Source organism: Terrapene carolina, unplaced genomic scaffold, assembly GCF_002925995.2.
Source record: "Terrapene carolina triunguis isolate 2854851 unplaced genomic scaffold, T_m_triunguis-2.0 Scaffold120, whole genome shotgun sequence".
NCBI lineage: Eukaryota > Metazoa > Chordata > Testudines > Emydidae > Terrapene > Terrapene triunguis.
This window is the reverse complement of record NW_020664471.1, coordinates 683,843-700,963: the sequence shown is the minus strand read 5'-3', so window position 1 is coordinate 700,963 and position 17,121 is coordinate 683,843. Positions and strand designations below refer to the sequence as shown.

General features: G+C 40.8%; 1 protein-coding gene across 3 annotated transcripts; it reads left to right on the top strand.

The window, feature by feature from the left end:
• The first annotated feature begins 2,376 nt into the window (after nucleotides 1-2,376).
• ATF3 (activating transcription factor 3) lies at nucleotides 2,377-13,812 on the top strand. Of its 3 annotated transcripts, none has more exons than XM_024197742.2 (4): nucleotides 2,377-2,601; nucleotides 7,489-7,732; nucleotides 9,211-9,318; nucleotides 10,808-13,812. In XM_024197742.2, exons 2-4 carry the CDS (start codon nucleotides 7,493-7,495, stop codon nucleotides 11,003-11,005), a joined length of 546 nt encoding a protein of 181 aa, XP_024053510.1. In that variant the 5' UTR covers nucleotides 2,377-2,601; nucleotides 7,489-7,492; the 3' UTR covers nucleotides 11,006-13,812. The 3 variants fall into 3 exon arrangements, with proteins under 3 accessions (XP_024053510.1, XP_024053509.1, XP_024053508.1); XM_024197741.2 differs by having other exon boundaries at nucleotides 2,377-4,548; XM_024197740.2 differs by lacking the exon at nucleotides 2,377-2,601 and having other exon boundaries at nucleotides 5,312-7,732.
• Nucleotides 13,813-17,121: the final 3,309 nt, after the last annotated feature.

Sequence of the window (17,121 nt, the reverse complement as noted above, 5' to 3'; positions counted from 1 at the left end):
TTTCCACGTGCTCAGAACTTTCCACAACATTTACATTTTGGGATGAAATTCTCCATGTTTGCCTCTGCCTTCTTTGTAAGTCTGAGCAAACTCCTTCCAGCTGTTTTTGGATGTGGAATGAGTGAAGAAAATACCCCTCTGCTGTATAAACAATTTAACTACAGGGCTACCCCAGAAAACAGAGCTGAAGTTTGAAGTTTGAAACTTGTCATAGACAAGTTCCCACTAAAGAATAATGTTTTTTGCTTGGTGTTGAGATAATTGTTTTGGGTTTACAAAGATAAAATCCTTAGAAGGGTGTGAGCTGGATGAGATTTTGTTCCAGTGTCTGTAGGTGTGTACTTAAAGAGATATGACCACTATATGAGTGCATAGCTAGGCAGTGTGCAGCAATCAATGTTTTAGATCTTGCAAGGGGTCTAAAACTGAACAGGTGTGGAATAAAGACCTTGCCATTAGAATCTATAAACTGAACACACCACATAAGTGTAGAGCAAGGAACAAACTGTACCTACACACTGCAAAGATGATCTTCTAAACTGTGCAAGCCAGATTTTCTTTCTCTGTTCCCAACCCTTTCTCCTTAAAAAAAGTAGGAAATTAAATGCAAAATGCCATTGTTAATGAAGTGTTAAGTTTGTGAGATCAAGCGTGCAAAAGTCATGACATTTCAAGATTTAAGGCTATTATCAGGATTAGATTGCCCCCAATGCACATATATGGTCCCTTATTAAATGCAGACCTTAAAGTAGTGCTCTTGCTTGTTAATGCATTGTATGTATTTATTGATGTATATCGTAATATGCATGTACACACTCAATACACAAAGTGGCTGAGTTAACATGGCTTGAGTGCCTGAGTTTGCAAGTGAAAGTTGTGTTCATGCTGTTTTTTGTATGTATTATGTAAGTATTATATTATGTTGTGTATATATGTGTGTGTGTATTTATGAATACTGAAGCACATTAAACAATCTGTTTCCCAGCTTTTGTGTTGTGGCTGTTAGAAATTAATTCTTGTTGTTTAAGACATTAGGATGATGTGAAATGAAAAAAGGAAAACGTTCTCCTCCCCTTAAGTCCTCCTCCTCCCCGAAGGCAGAAGGATATTGTTAGTTGCTTTGTTTAAGGAAAGATATTTTTTAGCTCCCTGATGTGTCAGCAAAGGGGTCTTTAATCTTTACGGGTAAAAATTAAAGTCAGCCCACTCAATTTGTACACTGAACGTTTAGGTGGCATCTGAAATTGGGGGAACTACATCTCAGTGACACAGGATCACATTTTCAGTTCTTTTGAAAACTACATAATCCTTCAAAAATTATCGTAAAACGGGCTTTGCTTTTATTACTAAAAAGCCCCACTCGCCCACGCACCCGTTTCCTAGTAAAAGCCTGTAAAGGTACGGAATTACAAACAGCAGATCACGCCGAAAACATCTCAGGAAGCACATCTGCGCCGCATGGGGGAAAGGGAATGGGGAAGTGATTTTTCTCTAGAAATCTTCTCAATCTTCACCCGTGGATCGGACAGTTTTCTGAGGGGAGGCTACTTTCCAAAGTGAATTCGATTCTCTGTTAGAAATGCCCCTTTCCCACACGCTACGGACCCGTCCCCGCCTCTCATCCCGTTCGCTAAATCTCCAGTGGAGACGAACTCTTCAGAGCAGGCGCTGGAGACCCAGATCGGTGCGGATTATAGTATTTTTGTGTCAACGCGCGAGCCGCACGCTGCTCCCCTTGCACAGGGGCTGCCCGGGAAGGCTGACGCGCGTACACACCCGTATACAAACAGACACACAATATCACACACACGGTGCTAGGGTCGTCACACGGGCACAGATGCCTGATGCACAATTACACATTCGCCCCCTACACAAACGCTGATCTAATGGGGGGGTGGGTTTCAAACCGTTTAAATGGCTACAGAAAATGACAAAGCCTTTCCTAAAAGGTCCCTTCAGCGAACCAGTTCTGCCCCCTAATTCCACCGCCGCCCCCCGATCAGTTATTGCCCATCCCCGTTGCAGCAGGATGCCAGCGATCTGGAGTCATGCAGCTGGCTTGGGCACCATTGGCTCATGAGGATGACACGCAGCTGCAGGAGTTAACATCTGGCGGCTAGCCCAGGCGGCTGCAGTCCTGTTATGGAGCGGGTGTGCATGCGAGCCAGCTCCCTTGCTCCTCCTCCTGGTCGGGATGGGGGGAACCTTGCATCACCGCCCAGCGCTAGCTGCGCTCCCCCTTCCTTCGCTCTCTCGGCGAGGCTATTAATAGCATGACATCAGCCCGGGACTCGCAGCCAGAGTAAATACCAGCGCTGCCCACTCCGCTATATAAGGAGGGTGATGCAACCTCTCGCCGAGCCAGAGATTCAGACACACACCGAGAAGCAGCCGCCGCTCTCCAAGCGGCAAACTCGGAACTGCCCGGCAGGGACTGGAGCCCCTCCAGCCAGCGCGCCCGGCAGGGACCCGGGCGGACAGGCGGACGGACCGAGCCGTCCTGCTGCTCCCCGGCGCTGCCTCGCCCGTGCTCGCGTCTGCTCCGTCCCGCTCTGCTTGTCCCAGGCGCGGCAAGGCGGCGTGAGAAGCGGCGGGGGAAAGGTGAGTGAGTTTGGAAAGGGGCAGGGCGGGGGGACGGGGACTCGCCTCGCCGGGGAGCGCCCGGACTTGGCTAAGGGACTTGATGGTGGCGAGCTCCGGGGGACCCTCCTCTCGGCCCCGCTCACGCGGGTGGGCTGGGGAGCTCGCGAACCGCAACTGAAAGCAAAAGTGCGCTCGGAAGAGCGAAGTTTTTGACTCCTGCTGGGGCCAGGCACAAGAAGCCCCCCCGCCCCCCTATTTCTCCTGCTTCGGAGTCTCTGACCCGCGCCCTAGACATCCCCCCGCTTGGACAGTGCAATCGCGGCTCCCCCCGCTTCGGCTTAACCCGGGGCGCTCAGCCGCGCGTCTGACCCCCCGGGAGCCGGGCGCTCTCACTGGGGCCAGGGGCGCCGCTTCGGGGGGGGGGGACCCTGCGCATCTGGCCCTCCCCCTTCACCCGAGAGACGGGGTTTCTCCCAGCTGAGCGGCCAGGGTCGCTTTACTGCCCGATTCATTCGTTTCTCTTGGGCAGGGGGTAGCGCTCGAGTCCGTAGGGCGGCGCATTGCTCGGCAGTAGGAGCGCGGCTCTGCGGGGCGCCCGGTGCTCGCAAGCTGCTGCCCAAGTTGTTGTGCCTGCGATACAGTCCTTTAGAGAAAAAAGTTAGTAACCAAGAGCTCAAGGCAGCCGCAGACTTCAGTTAATGCGGGTCACACAGCAATGGCTGTGTCTGTTGAGAGCCGGGGCTACATATAAGTGTTGTAGGGTCCCAAATGAAGCTATTTTCCTTTATGTTATTTTGGGGAAATATTGACCTCTTTTGAGAATTTGATTAGCGTACACACAGACGAGAAGTAATATCATCCTGCAAGGTGGTGAATAATTAAATAGTGGGGAAAGTCACTAGGCGATAACAGTCATTTTTTTGCCCCGCTACTGATGACTGACATGAACAAGATCAGTTGCTGACCTGTTGCCTAACTGAGCAGGGTTGAGTGACGACGCAACAGAAAAACTGTTACACAGAACGAGTTTCCTGTGTGAAATCGATTTTCTTGGTAGCAACAACAGCAGAGAAGTTCGGCAAATAAGGAGGCAGATACGATCTGGGATATCAGAATCCTAAAGGTCAATTTGAGTGCACAGAGGTTGTGAACTATAATTGCTCATAATGCCGTTTCAGATTAACCTGTATAGCTCACAGGGTTTATTGCGTCAGCAGCAGAGGAAAATGAATTCATCTAAGGAAATACAATTAAATCATTCATCTGCAGTTAAGCTAAAGGAAAGCTAGGAGTGAGGGTGACCTGAAGTGTTCACTTTTAATATTAGCATTAAACTGAAGGACACGTTAAATAACATAAAGGCTGAGTTTGGATTTTGGAATAGAGAATGTGCCCTGACACATCAAATGTCAGAATGTGAGAGGTGAAAACTAAAAGTGGGGGGGGGGGAATCATTACACAAACTGTGGAATGGGATCTTCATCAGGAAATGTCCTTTTTTTTCTTGATCATAAGCTTCAAATGGAGTGGCTTGCACTTGCGCCAGGGATGAATTGAGCCTCTGTGGTGCTATTCTGTGGGGTGTTCAGCACCTCCAACTCCCAGTGACTTCAATGGGAGATGAAGGTGTTCAGCACCTAACCAGATTGGGATCCATGTAGTTGTATGGACTTGTAGTTAAACAGAAAGGTTTAGATGTGATTATTTTCTTGGGCTAATTATAGAGCAAGCCAAAGTGTGTTAGGTGCTTTACAAACAGAGTAAACCAGGTCCTTGCCCCATATAACTTGCAGCCTAAGATAATTTACAGACAGATGACTGGGAAAAAGGGAGGCAAAACACATTTTTAACTCTTGCTTATACTATTATAGGAAGTTGTATGTTACATCTTGAAGAAAAAATGTTTTTGAACAGAGGAAAATACCAACATTACAATTTTATGTCTATTTATCAAGTATACAAAAGGTATCTATCTAGCACTCTCCGTACCTCTGATATAGTTCTGATTTATTATTATTTGTATTATCATAGTGTCTGGAGCCCCAGGCATAGAGCAGGACCCCACTGTGCTAGGTGCTGTACAAACACAGAACAAAAAGACAGTCCCTGTCCCAAACAGTTTACAAAAAACAAGCGGAAACTAGCAGCAAACCCCACCAAAGGAAAACTGACCCAGAACAGTACTCCTACAAACCTACCCACCCACAAACCCCTTCTCTTTCCTAAAGCCTGAGTAAGTAGAGATGCCTTCCAGCATGTTTTGAAGGTCAGCAGACTTGGGCTATTTCAGACCAAAGGGAGCCGCAAGTTCTAAAGTCAAGGGTGCCCATAGAGAACACTCCCCCATCACTCTTACATCAAGGAGACACCAGTAAAAGCAAATAGGGTTATAAAAGGGATTTTAGCAGAGTTTTGTGGATATTTGAAAATAACTCCTCAAATTACCAGTGGAAATCCAGCATAGACAATATTTCTTATGATATTTTCCCTGAAAGCTCTGAACATTCTTGGTTTCTTTTGGTGGTAATACTGATTTTAATTAAAAGTTTATTCACATATTTAAAAAAAACCAAAACAGACCTATCACCAGTACTGAAAATTAAGGGATAGCTCAGTGGTTTGAGCATTGGCCTGCTAAAGCCAGGGTTGTGAGTTCAATCTTTGAGGGGGCCATTTAGGGATCTGGGGAAAAAACAACACTGTTAGGGACAGTACTTGATCCTGCTAATGAAGGCAGTGGACTGCACTTGATGACCTTTCAAGGTCCCTTCCAGTTCTATGAGATAGGTATATCTCTGTATATTACTTGGGGTGGGCTGGAGAAATGGCTTTGTTAATTTAGATCTCTGATTGGAATGAATTAAACAGAATTAGCCATATAGAATTAAGCCATCACCATGAGCTAAAACAACAGTGACAGCTAATGCACATAGCTAAGGCTTCCTCTATCCACATACAATGATGGGTTCAATCCCATTGGGAAATAGAAAGAACCTATTTGAATGTGTTGGTGAAATGCTAAATGCTGTTGTTGGTTTGTCAGCTGGAACTCAGAGGGATGTTTCTAACTTGTTGGAGATGAGTATCCTCTAGCGCTCTGAGATTATAGGATTAATGAGTATCAATACTTAAGATGACTCATGAGCAGGGGCTTCCTGAAGTGAATAAATTTACATAAATTTCCCAAGGTCTGTTGGAATAACAAATAGTTCCAGGGAATTTTCCCTTCTTTAATAACTGACGGTAAAATCCTGAACTCACTGAAATCAGTGGGAATTTTCCATTGACCTCAGTAGGGCCAGGATTTCATGTGGAGAGTTTGGGAACTCCTCGGTATTTCTATTTTTATTGAAAACGAGAAAGTGCTTGGAAAGCCTCCAAACCTGGGATTTGGTGACCAGGGCAAGGGAATTCTCCATATCGGTAGTTCACTAACTTTAGATTTTTGTATTTACCCTTTACAAATATTTAGCTCTAGCCCAGATTCTGCTCTCAGTTATCCCAGTGTAAATCTAGAGTAAATTTCTGGATAACTGAGCGAAGAATCTGGCCATTTGTTAGAGTACATAATCTTCACCACCACCCAAAGCTGCAAAGTTAAAGCACTGACATAAAGGTGAGTGCACAAATCTAGGCTGACTACACAGAGCCTTCCTTTATGTACGCAGATGGCCCTGAGGCAGTTGTCTACTTAGCTGCTAGGGAGTTAATTGCAACTGATTTTACTATAATTACCATACGAATCAAGAACAGGTAATACTGCAGTAATCCCATTACTACAAGATATACAGTTGACTGCATCCCGTGAGGAAGTAGAAAAAGCAAATATGGTAAAATAATCTGAATTTTATCCAATTTTTTAAAAATAAGGGTCAGATCCTCCACTGGTATCAACAGGCATAGTTCCATTGAACTTAATACAGCTACATCAAGTTACAGTGATGTTTAATCATTTAAAATACTTAATTTTAAGGGTGTGCAAGGGCACTTTCAGATTTCACAAGAGCAAAAGAATAAAATATACTTCAAATTTTGCATTATTCCTTCCCTCCAATTCTACCTTTGGCTTGATACCTCTGAGCATATATAGCTCTTTACACTTGAGCCAACTTTTATTACAAACTGCTTTGCAGGAATTTATCTTTTGATTTGAACAATTTTGGGCCAGATTCTAATCTTGCTCAGTCACTCCCATGTAAATCTAGGCATCCATTGGAGTTACTTTGGATTTACACAGGAGTAACTGAAGCCAGGATCTGGCCCATTCCTTCCAAGCTCGAATATAGCGGTATAGCTCTTAGTATGAGAGAATCATTTATTTTGTGTCTTTTTACAATTTTAAAATTTAAAACCTCTTCAATTGCCATTTTTTCCTTCTATGGGTCCTTCTCCTTTCCTCCCTCCCACCCCAATACTATCCTCACACACCCTGCCATGCTTGAAGGATTCACAATGCCATTTTACTTTGCAGAAAAATCCTGAAAATGGACTTGCATAATAAGATAGAATCTAAAAAACATACATCCATTTAAAAATTGACTAAATATAGATGCATTCACTTAGGATCTGAGCCTGCATTGCTTGATTTCAATGGAAGTTTGGATTGCTCAAGGAATACACAATCAGTCCTTATAAAGTAGACAGTAACCGTTCTCTTGCAACCATTATGAGCTACAGTGTCAACTCGCACACCTTTCCATGAGACTCTAAAATAAATCTATAAATGTGTGTGTATACATATATGTACACATACATAAATAGTGTAAGAATGTCATCTCAACCTATGCAAAAAATATACAGGGATTGGTTCATAGTTATGAAAATGCAGCTCTCTTCTGTCAAATCTGTTTGGCTTGTTAAGATTATTGAAAGACTATTCAATGTTTTTATTTTGTTCCTTTTCAGCAAAATGATGCTCCAAAACCCAGGCCAGGTATCTGCATCAGAAGTCAGCGCCTCCGCAATTGTTCCCTGTTTGTCTCCTACAGCGTCACTGGGGTTTGAGGATTTCACAAATCTAACCCCACTGGTGAAGGAGGAATTGAGATTTGCCATCCAAAATAAGTGCCTATCCCACAGGATGTCTTCCACATTGGATACAGTGACAGTGTTGGAAAGACCTGTTGAAATGTCTGTTCTGAAAGCAGAGGTATCATTCCTTCGATAATATTTCCGTTTGATTGATTAGTGTTCTGATTTAATGTACCACAAAATATCCCAAAGACCAAGAATGATATAATCTCAAACACAGGCAGTCCTCAGGGGACTTAATCTGTCAATGTGTTCAGTGCTCTAGTGTTTCTTTATTTCTGTTTTCTTTAGATGCTACTGTGAAACACTATTTCACCTTTCATTTCAGTTAGGGCCAGTTTATTTTTAGCCTGACACAAGTAATAACTTCCCTTATTAATGGAAGGGAGTATCTCTAGAGGGTACTCTGTATCTGGCTTCACTACTGACTTGCTGTAGGGCCTGGAGCAAGTCACTGCAATTTAACCTTGATGTAGTTAGTTAAGGTCATCTGCAGGTGGGAGGTAAAGGGTTGACTTTCCTCAACTCGCTACAGGGAAGTAAAATCAACCACTAGGATTTTATATCAAAGTCACTATCTCAAATTAGCTATCTCAATATAAAAAGACACCTTTTATTGCAGTGAAGTTTGGTCAATAGCCATGAATAGGGTGACCAGACTGAAAAATCGGGATGGGGGTGGGGGGTAATAGGAGCCTATATAAGAAAAAGACCCACAAATCAGAACTGTCCCTATAAAATCTGGACATCTGGTCACCCTAGCCATGAATTGGTTGTAAACCAGTTTTCTGGTTGTGAACCTACCAGGTGGCCAAAAAGAAAGCGCTAAGCTGTATAATAGCACCCTCTTCTGAAGAAACCAGCTGTACCATTCCTAGCCTCGGGGGAGGTGGGGCAGATTGTGAACTCATGCATATTGGTCTAAGTCTGAGTAACTCCACTGAAATCTATGGAGTTATACTAGTGTAAAATCCAAGTGAGATGAGAATCTGGTCCATAGGTCAAAGTTACTTTGGGTTTACACTGGAGTAACTGAGAGCAGAATTGAGTGTAAAGAGTGAAACTTTTTGTGAATTCCATACACAACCATTGATCCCACTCCATACTCCTATTGGCATCAGAGGGTATTCAGTGTGTAAAGATGGCTGGGTTGAGTACAGCTAGTAGATCTTAGACACTGGCATAGTACTCTGCTATCCAACCACCAGACTAGGGGCCTGATTCTGCACATCATTATTACTCAGACAAAACTCCTCCTGACTTCAGGGAATTAAACATTAGTCAGTAGAATAAAATCTGAATATATTTTAATTTAAAAATGTTGGCTTAAATAACTCTTCAGAATGTGACACATAAAGGACCTCATTCTGATCTGTTACGCCAGGTTTACATTGATGACCTCAGAGGTGATACTCCTGATTTACACTGTTGTGAGATCAGAAGCATACCTCTAGAGTGTCTGATGCTCTGTGTTGGTAACACACCTATTAGTGCTAACCTTTAGTGCTACCATTATTTTAAAAGTCAGCAATTATCAACATGATTATTCTGCATTTACTGCATCATGCTGAGTATGTGCATCTTGAATCTTGCTAGTTTTCGCCCCAAGAAGATGAAAGGAAAAAGAGAAGAAGGGAAAGGAACAAAATTGCAGCTGCAAAATGCCGAAACAAAAAGAAGGAGAAAACAGAATGTTTGCAGAAAGTAAGTTACTGACTTTGACTGTTCTCAACCTATTTCCTCTTTCTGTTATTTGAGCAAATAGGACAATGTCTTCGGGCTAAAGGTCAGGACTGGGAGTTAGGAGATGTGGACTCTCTTCCTGTCTCTGCTACAGACTTCCTGTGTGATCTTGGACAAGTCATTTACCCTCTTTTCCCTAACTGTAAAATGGAGATATTTAGCCACCTCACTTGAGCGGTGGAAAGCTGAATTCACCAATGGGTGAAATTCATCTCTGTGCAGAAGGCTGGCACAAGGCCTATGCAAAATCCTAGGACACTGGGGTGAATTTTACCCAAATGCCTTTAGATCAAATTTGGTTAACAATGAAAGATATATGAAAAATAACTGAAGAAGGAGAAGAAAACATTGTTGAAATTTTAGTGAATGATAGTGTTATTTATATGGATAATAGTAATCTGAAAATGTAAATGAGGAATTAAAATTACATTTCACATAATGTACATTATAGATTCTAATAAGCTATGCTTACTCCATGCACCAAAACTTGATTTTTCTATGAAATGGCTCTCCAGTTAGAAATGATCACTGATGTAGTAGCTTAACAAATTAAAGCTGCATCTCATTTGGTTTATAATTAACACTACTGATTGAACTTTTCAGAGAAGTAACTTTTACAAATCACAAGCTTATTTACTATTACTATTACTTATTGATACCGTAAGCTTATGCCACTGCAAAACAGTAATGATGTCATAAGAGTCCTATAGACAAGAGCCCTATAGACAGGGTAGCACAGAGGACACAAGAATAGGCACAAAGTATCCCTTATGGTGCTAATGTCTGTCTCCATTAGCAAGTTTGTGATTAGTAGTGTTTAGTATTTAGTGCATTAAGAGTACTAAGCAGTCTCTCAAAAGCCCCATATCAGTGACTGTCTCTTCAGAAAAGTGCAGGGAGCCCATTAACATCACTCCTTGTGTTGGTCAGAGGGGCTTATCAAAGAAAAGCAGGGTGCTGCTTCTTATCCTACCCCAAAATGAACGGACTGCCTCCACAGGCTCTAAGTCCCTGCTGGCCTGGGAACAAGGAACCAGGCTAGAATCAAGGATTCAGATCCTGGGGTGCAGTTCACTGAAACTTCTACTCTGCTGTTGGACTGGCCAAGTGAGTTCATAATGGCTTTTTTTTTTTTTTTTGTGGTGGTGGCAAATAAGCTTCCTTTTGGCCAAAGCAATGTTTGGCAGGTAGCTCTATTGAATTTGGCTTTGTGACCATTGTCATATTTCTTTAAAGGGCAAAGAGGGCCATTGTCTGAATCTGTTCTCTAGACTATTATATACTGGTGAAGTACAGTTGCATAGTTATGACTAATTAAGAAGCAGGTAGTTTCTTTCTAACCCAGCCATCATGCTTTGCTACCATTAAAGGGTGGCAACCATCACAATAACATTATGGTTAACTATGTAAAATACTCACTGTAATACTTATGTCTGTGCTCTGTGACTAGGAATCAGAAAAGTTGGAAACTATCAACGCAGAACTAAAGGCCCAGATTGAAGAGCTAAAGAATGAGAAGCAGCATTTGATATACATGCTCAATCTCCACAGGCCCACTTGCATAGTTCGAGCACAGAACGGGAGAACACCCGAGGATGAAAGAAACCTCTTTATTCAACAGATCAAAGAAGGAACATTGCAGGGTTAAGGCAAACCAAGAGTTCTCATAGTGCATCTTTACACCAAAAAAACAGAAACCATCGAGGATTTGACTCAATGTGTATCTGTAGGATCCTATTAGTCTAGAACCGTTAGGCAGGGGAGATTGCTTTGTTAAGCAGGAAGGATCATGTTGGCTTAGCTGTGATTCTTCCTCTCCAAAGATGTGGTCTCGATCAAGTCGAAGAGTCCTTTGCCTCAACTCTAGGTTTTAGTACTTGTCATACTTGCTGTTCCTAGAAGCTACAGACAACAGCTCCGGAAGTTTTAGGTCTCTGTAGTGTACAGTGCCTGCACTCATGATGTTTGTGTTAGAACACTATGACTTCCAATGATGCACATCGTACCGACAGCTGTGCTGGATGGACACTATCTTTCCTTGTTGCTGGTAGGGAAAGCACACTGAGAGTGTTTTTAAAGTTTTGCAATGTTTCCAGAATGATGCTTTCTGGCAGAATGTGTTGCTATGTGATGGGACATACTGTAGTCTAACCTAATGCTGCAAAGACTTTCGTTTCAAACTAAGCATTGTACTTTTTTTTTTTTCACAACACTTGTGTGGGTTTTTTATGACTCAGCGGCAGATTCTGAGAAGTCTGAGAGATGTGACAAGTGTCAGTTTCTTGCCAAATGTCCGTGTAACTAAGTTTGCATTTACTGAACTGGAACCTCACTCACTGTTCTTCAGGAATTGCAATTTTGCATGAAAAATAGGAAAGCACCTTGGCCTTTGCGCACCCAAAGTATAATGTCTCATATGTGTGATATTTCAAAGAACTTTATGGAAACAAAATTACACAGTAAAAATAGACTTGAAAAATCTAATGATTCCCTAATGTCTTGGGTTCTGAGCATGCAATCTTTATTCAGGCAAAACTCCCATTTATCATTCATTCTGGGTGAAATTCACCCCGTGCAGAGGGCAGGTGCAAGGGCTATACATCATGTAAGCCCTATTTTGATGCTATAAATGTAATTTAAATAATGCATCCACCTTATGCTGGCCCTCTGCACATGGGTGAATTGCACTTTTTGGGAAGAGGGAACTAACCACGAAGGGACTTCAATAAGACTTTTGCTTGAGTAAGGATTGCAGGATTGAACCCCAAGTTTGTGAATCACAGAAAATAGAAATGGAAAAGACTTACTACATTAGATCACACAGGGGCTGATTCTGCACACCTTTACTCAAATTAGTAATCCTGTTCACACAAGTAGTCCCACACGTAGCTCTTATTCATGTGAGCAATGGTTTGAAGTCTCTCACCCTGTCAGGATTATTTCTTATTGCCAGATGATTTATACAGGGGAAAGAATTCTGACTGTAGTAATTTTTCTTTCACATTTGAGTGGTAACTGCAGCCAACCAAAATGCTGTTTAGAATCCAAGAATAGCCTAGAACTTGGTGATGTAGTGAGTAACTATTTTTTACTTTTTTAAAAATCTAACCTTAGATGTTTTGAACTATTAGTTGAGCTGCTGGACTAAAGAGCTAGAGTTATGAGTGTTTAAATTCTGATGTTTCTGTGAAATCCTCAGATTGTTTAATCCTATTAAATATTATCATTACAGTTTTCTGTAAAAGAAAATATTATCCTTATTTATCACTAATATTCCTAAGAAGTTGAAATAATAAATATTGCAAACAAGAAAAAACTGAAAACACAAGTGTTGTACTGTTTTTTATTTTTACTTTTTGGTGTCTAATATTATATATTTCTAAACTTCAACGCTTCTATTTGGGACACCACTATTTAAAAAGTATAAGTGCCTGATTCTTGCTTCTCATGAGGTGTTCATCATCTTGCAGGATTGGGTTCAGAGATTTCATATCTCAATCAGTGGTGTCTAATTGCTTAATAATGCATTTTAAATGAAATAAATCATAAAAATGGAGCTTACAGTACATAATATTTTACACCAGTTCTGCAGTGTTAAAAATACAATTTCAATCTAAAGGCTAAACCAATAGATACCTCAACCATCAGCTTCTTACTTTACAAGCCCCAAATGGGTAAACCAGATATCATACCAGATCCCTTTTTATTTTTATATTCTGCAACAGAACTTCTTAATACACTTTCCTAAGATCTGGATATATTGTAATGTCCTATATCATGTTTCAGATATGTACTTCAAGCACCTGAAAGGTGAATGTATAAAATACAACATATTGGGCCACATTCAGTCCCGGGGACCAAGTCTCTCGTTGCAGATTATATGGAACTCCCAATGACTTCAATGAGAGTTTCTCAGATCCTGTGGTTGGAGAACAGAGTCCCCTCATGCAATTCCACTGGCTTAACTGGAGTTACACAATGGATAAATTTGGCCCATTGTTTGTCTGACACAGGAAATACATAGAACGTGTTTCAATAACCTTGTCAAATGAATTTTCATTAGCATTTGACTTCTGTAATATAGAAGCAGTAGATCTAAGCATAATCCAGATACCAAACTCCTTGGCTTTGTCCTTTGTGCAACAAATATCAGCAAAGGCAAAATAAAAAAAAAGTTTGTCCCTTATGCTGTTATAAGGTATTAGTACAGGGACTGGCTTCATTTACTGTTCAACATAATCACAAAATTCATGTCTCTTCTTTAGGAATTTTGTACAGTTGCTATTAACTGTATTACTGGTGACGCAGGCGTCATGCATTTGCTACTTGAGTTAAACATAAATGTTATTTACTAGCATGCCAAATGTTAATGTGGTATCACTACTTTTGTCAGAAGGTATTCTGTTTTTATTTCTATCTGTTCAGTCATTGCTGCTTTGCACTGTGAGTGTGTGTGTGTGCATGCACCCGTGTGTATGTGCAAGTATAATTCATAAGTTATGGTACTGCAGTTAATTTGAATATACCCAAGAAAGCAATGTCTAAAAAGGCTAGACATGAGCAATGCATTGCATGGGTTTAGTAAATGTCTACTTTATTCGGGAGAACCTTTAAAACAGCATTAAAAGCAATTTGTTTTCTATTCTCAAGGTTATGTTTTGATACTTTAATAAAAAATAATTAATATACATTTGCTCATGTGTGACTTCATTCTAAGATTCATTCAAAATCTGGAAACAATTTCTTTTCTTAGAAGAACAAGAAGCTATTTTAAAAAATATGTTTCCAACAATAAGTTTTTGGAAGTTGAAACTGGCATTGTTTACTGAACTCTATACTCCTCTATATACCCCAGGAATGCTAGGCTGCTGGCTTCATACACAGCATAGTAGTTGCATCAGGGGACTCGTAGCCAGGACTTTTATGCTGTGAGATGTTGGGCAAGTCACTTTAGCCCTCCATGCCTCCGTTTACTCATCTGCCAAATGGGGATAATACATATGTTAGAGGGCTGCTATAGAGCTTCATATTTATAGATTGTTTTAGGATGATAAGATGGAATGTGCTATATAAGTGCAAACTGTTAAAAATTACAGGTTGGGGATCTGGGGATTTTGTTATTGGTTGTTTATTTGGGAAAACGTTAAGGATTATAGCTAAAATATGCAAGCTTGTATATTCGGAACCGAACACCTACATCCATACTAAAGTTCCTAAATAAAAGTGTCCTGGCACTTACAGGTAGGTGCTGACCAAAAATTTTAGCCTGAATACTTTGCAAATAAGAAAAACCCTCAACACAGTGGAAATTCCAGTAGATTGGAGTTATTTAAATATCAGTAGCCCCAGGATCCAGTAGACTAATAGATGCATTGCATCATTACAAAACCTATTTGGCCAACTGAAACCAGTTTAAAATTTCAACTGGACTTTCTACTAGGAAAGACAGTGGAGAGAGAGGTGGAATTTGGGACTACCAACTTCAACAGCATCTTTTTTCTTGATAAATGGAACTTCCCTATCAATATATCCCTTTAAAAGACTTGCACCAGCCAACATGCATATATTCAATCTCTCACCCATTTTCTTCTATCTGCTCTTATTTGGATGGCAATCATGCTTTAGCTAGTGTGGTTTTGACTTCTTGTCTCATTTTATCTTTGCTAAATTTGTAAGCCACCTGCTTGCCTTCAACACAAACTATTAATCACAGGTTTGTTTTAAAAAACCTCATCAACAGGCTAGGCATTGCTGATGTTAATTGTATTTATGTTATATAATATTTATTTTAAAACATATGATCTGAAAAAATCTAATTGTGTACATCACTAGTGTATGTAACATTCTTATCACTGTTACTCTTGTTCTCCTTCCCCTATTCCCTCTGATAGTTTGTTATACGTGCTTGTTGCATTTTGTCTTAAATTAGGGCCTGATCTTGCAATTATATCCATGCAGACCCATGCAGATCACATTGCAGAATGGGGGCTTTCCAAAAAAATGTTTGATGGGGCTCACCATGACTGAGACCCACTAATAAGTGTATTTTGTTCTGGGTCTTTTCTATCCTCATAACCTATTTTTACACATTTTGCCCAAGAAAGCAAGTTCAACAACACTGGGATAAATAATCAGTGAGTCAATTCAATTAATTAAAGGGTAGAAGCTCCCACAAAGTGAATAAAAATAACCATTAATTCCATGTTTTAGAACAGATTAAGGGGCTGTTTTAGACTCTAAGAGTATAGGTTGGCATTTTATAAGTTTGTAGCTTTACCTATTAAAATGTTAACAAGATCACAGACAACAGATATTCTGGTCTTGATGTTTTTGTAGAAGAAATCTTATAGGTGGTTACAAAACTCATAGAAAGAAATCACCCACAAATGTAATTATAGGAGGGAAAACACAATCCAAATTATGTTAAGATGAACAAAAGCAAAAAACAGAATAACTAGTTATGGTTATACTATGCTTTTTAAATGTTACTGATGGAGATCACCTAGTGGTGGTTAGCAGTAACTTCACATGCCAGCTTCAAATCTTGTGAAATTGTTAAAAGGTGCACAGTTAGGCACCTCTCTGTCCTTTCTTACCCCTTTCCCCTCCCTGAATCCTGTAAATATTTATGTATATGTTTAACTTTATTACTGGGAGTAGTCCCAAAATCAAAGTAATTACTTGTGGAAGTAAAGTTAAGCTAATGTACAAGTGTTTGCAGGATTGGGCCCTGAGATTGTAGTTGACAATGTGGACCGAGACTTGCTGCTACATTTATCTTATTTTATTCAGCAGGTGGCCAGAGTTTGCAGCTGACGTTCACAAATACTGTCAAACACAGTTCAGTAGAAAGGACCATATTACTAGCATTGGCCTCAATCCTGCAAATGCCTGACTTCAATGGGACTATTTCTATGGGTAAACTTACTCACATGTGGATGAAAGTGCAACTCCCACTGGGACCGTGCTCTCCCTGGCTTGGGTAAACAGAGCTCTCCCATTGCACCCACTCCTCCTTTGCTGGTGTAGTGAGAGCTCTTCATCCTGTTTAAATCTACTTTAACCATCAGAACTGAGGCACAGAGAGATTAAGAGACTTAGTCCAGATCACAAAGAAATCCAGAAAGCCAGTGGTGGATTTAGTAGCAGAACCCAGAAGTCCTAACTCCCAGTCCCAGTATTGCCAACTCTTGTGATTTTATCACGAGTGTTCTTCTTAAAGCCCCAGCTCCTACAGGTATGCAATTAGATGAGCATCTCAGTGTTCATGGTTGCAGAGAAAAGCTTGACAATGTGACCGGAGTTACCATAAAGACTCAGAAATGACAAGACAAATAAAATGAACCCAAAATATATTATATTTTTAAAATTTCATTATTTGTAAGCAAATCTCATGATTTTTGGGCCTTACTCATGATTTTAGAGTGCTTGGGGTTGTCCATGCTGCATTCCCTGCTCTAACAAGCAGGCACTCTATGCTCTTTCTTGCATGACACATCCTAATGATGCTGCTGTTAGAAAAATCAATTATCTGTGGAGATTCTGAAAGGGTCTAAAGACTAGACTTCACACCTAATAGTGAAGGGGGGGGGGGAAAGTTGGGTATTGTAAAAAATTTACTTGTTTTTAAAGTAACATTCAAACATCGTGCTGCTCTCTGCACCCAACCAACAGCGGTGAGCAAAGCTATTTCATTGTACATTTATCTTAGTAGTTATTTTTATCTTATTTCTCAGGGCAGCATTCAATTGCATTCTTGAGCCT

Excerpts from the sequence above, each read along its gene's own strand:
- ATF3 (XM_024197740.2), top strand. The coding sequence starts at position 7,307 with ATGTGTGTGTATACATATATGTACACATACATAAATAGTGTAAGAATG. Across the intron at positions 7,733-9,210 it reads TGTCTGTTCTGAAAGCAGAG|TTTTCGCCCCAAGAAGATGA; the intron begins GTATCATTCCTT and ends GAATCTTGCTAG. Across the intron at positions 9,319-10,807 it reads AAACAGAATGTTTGCAGAAA|GAATCAGAAAAGTTGGAAAC; the intron begins GTAAGTTACTGA and ends CTCTGTGACTAG.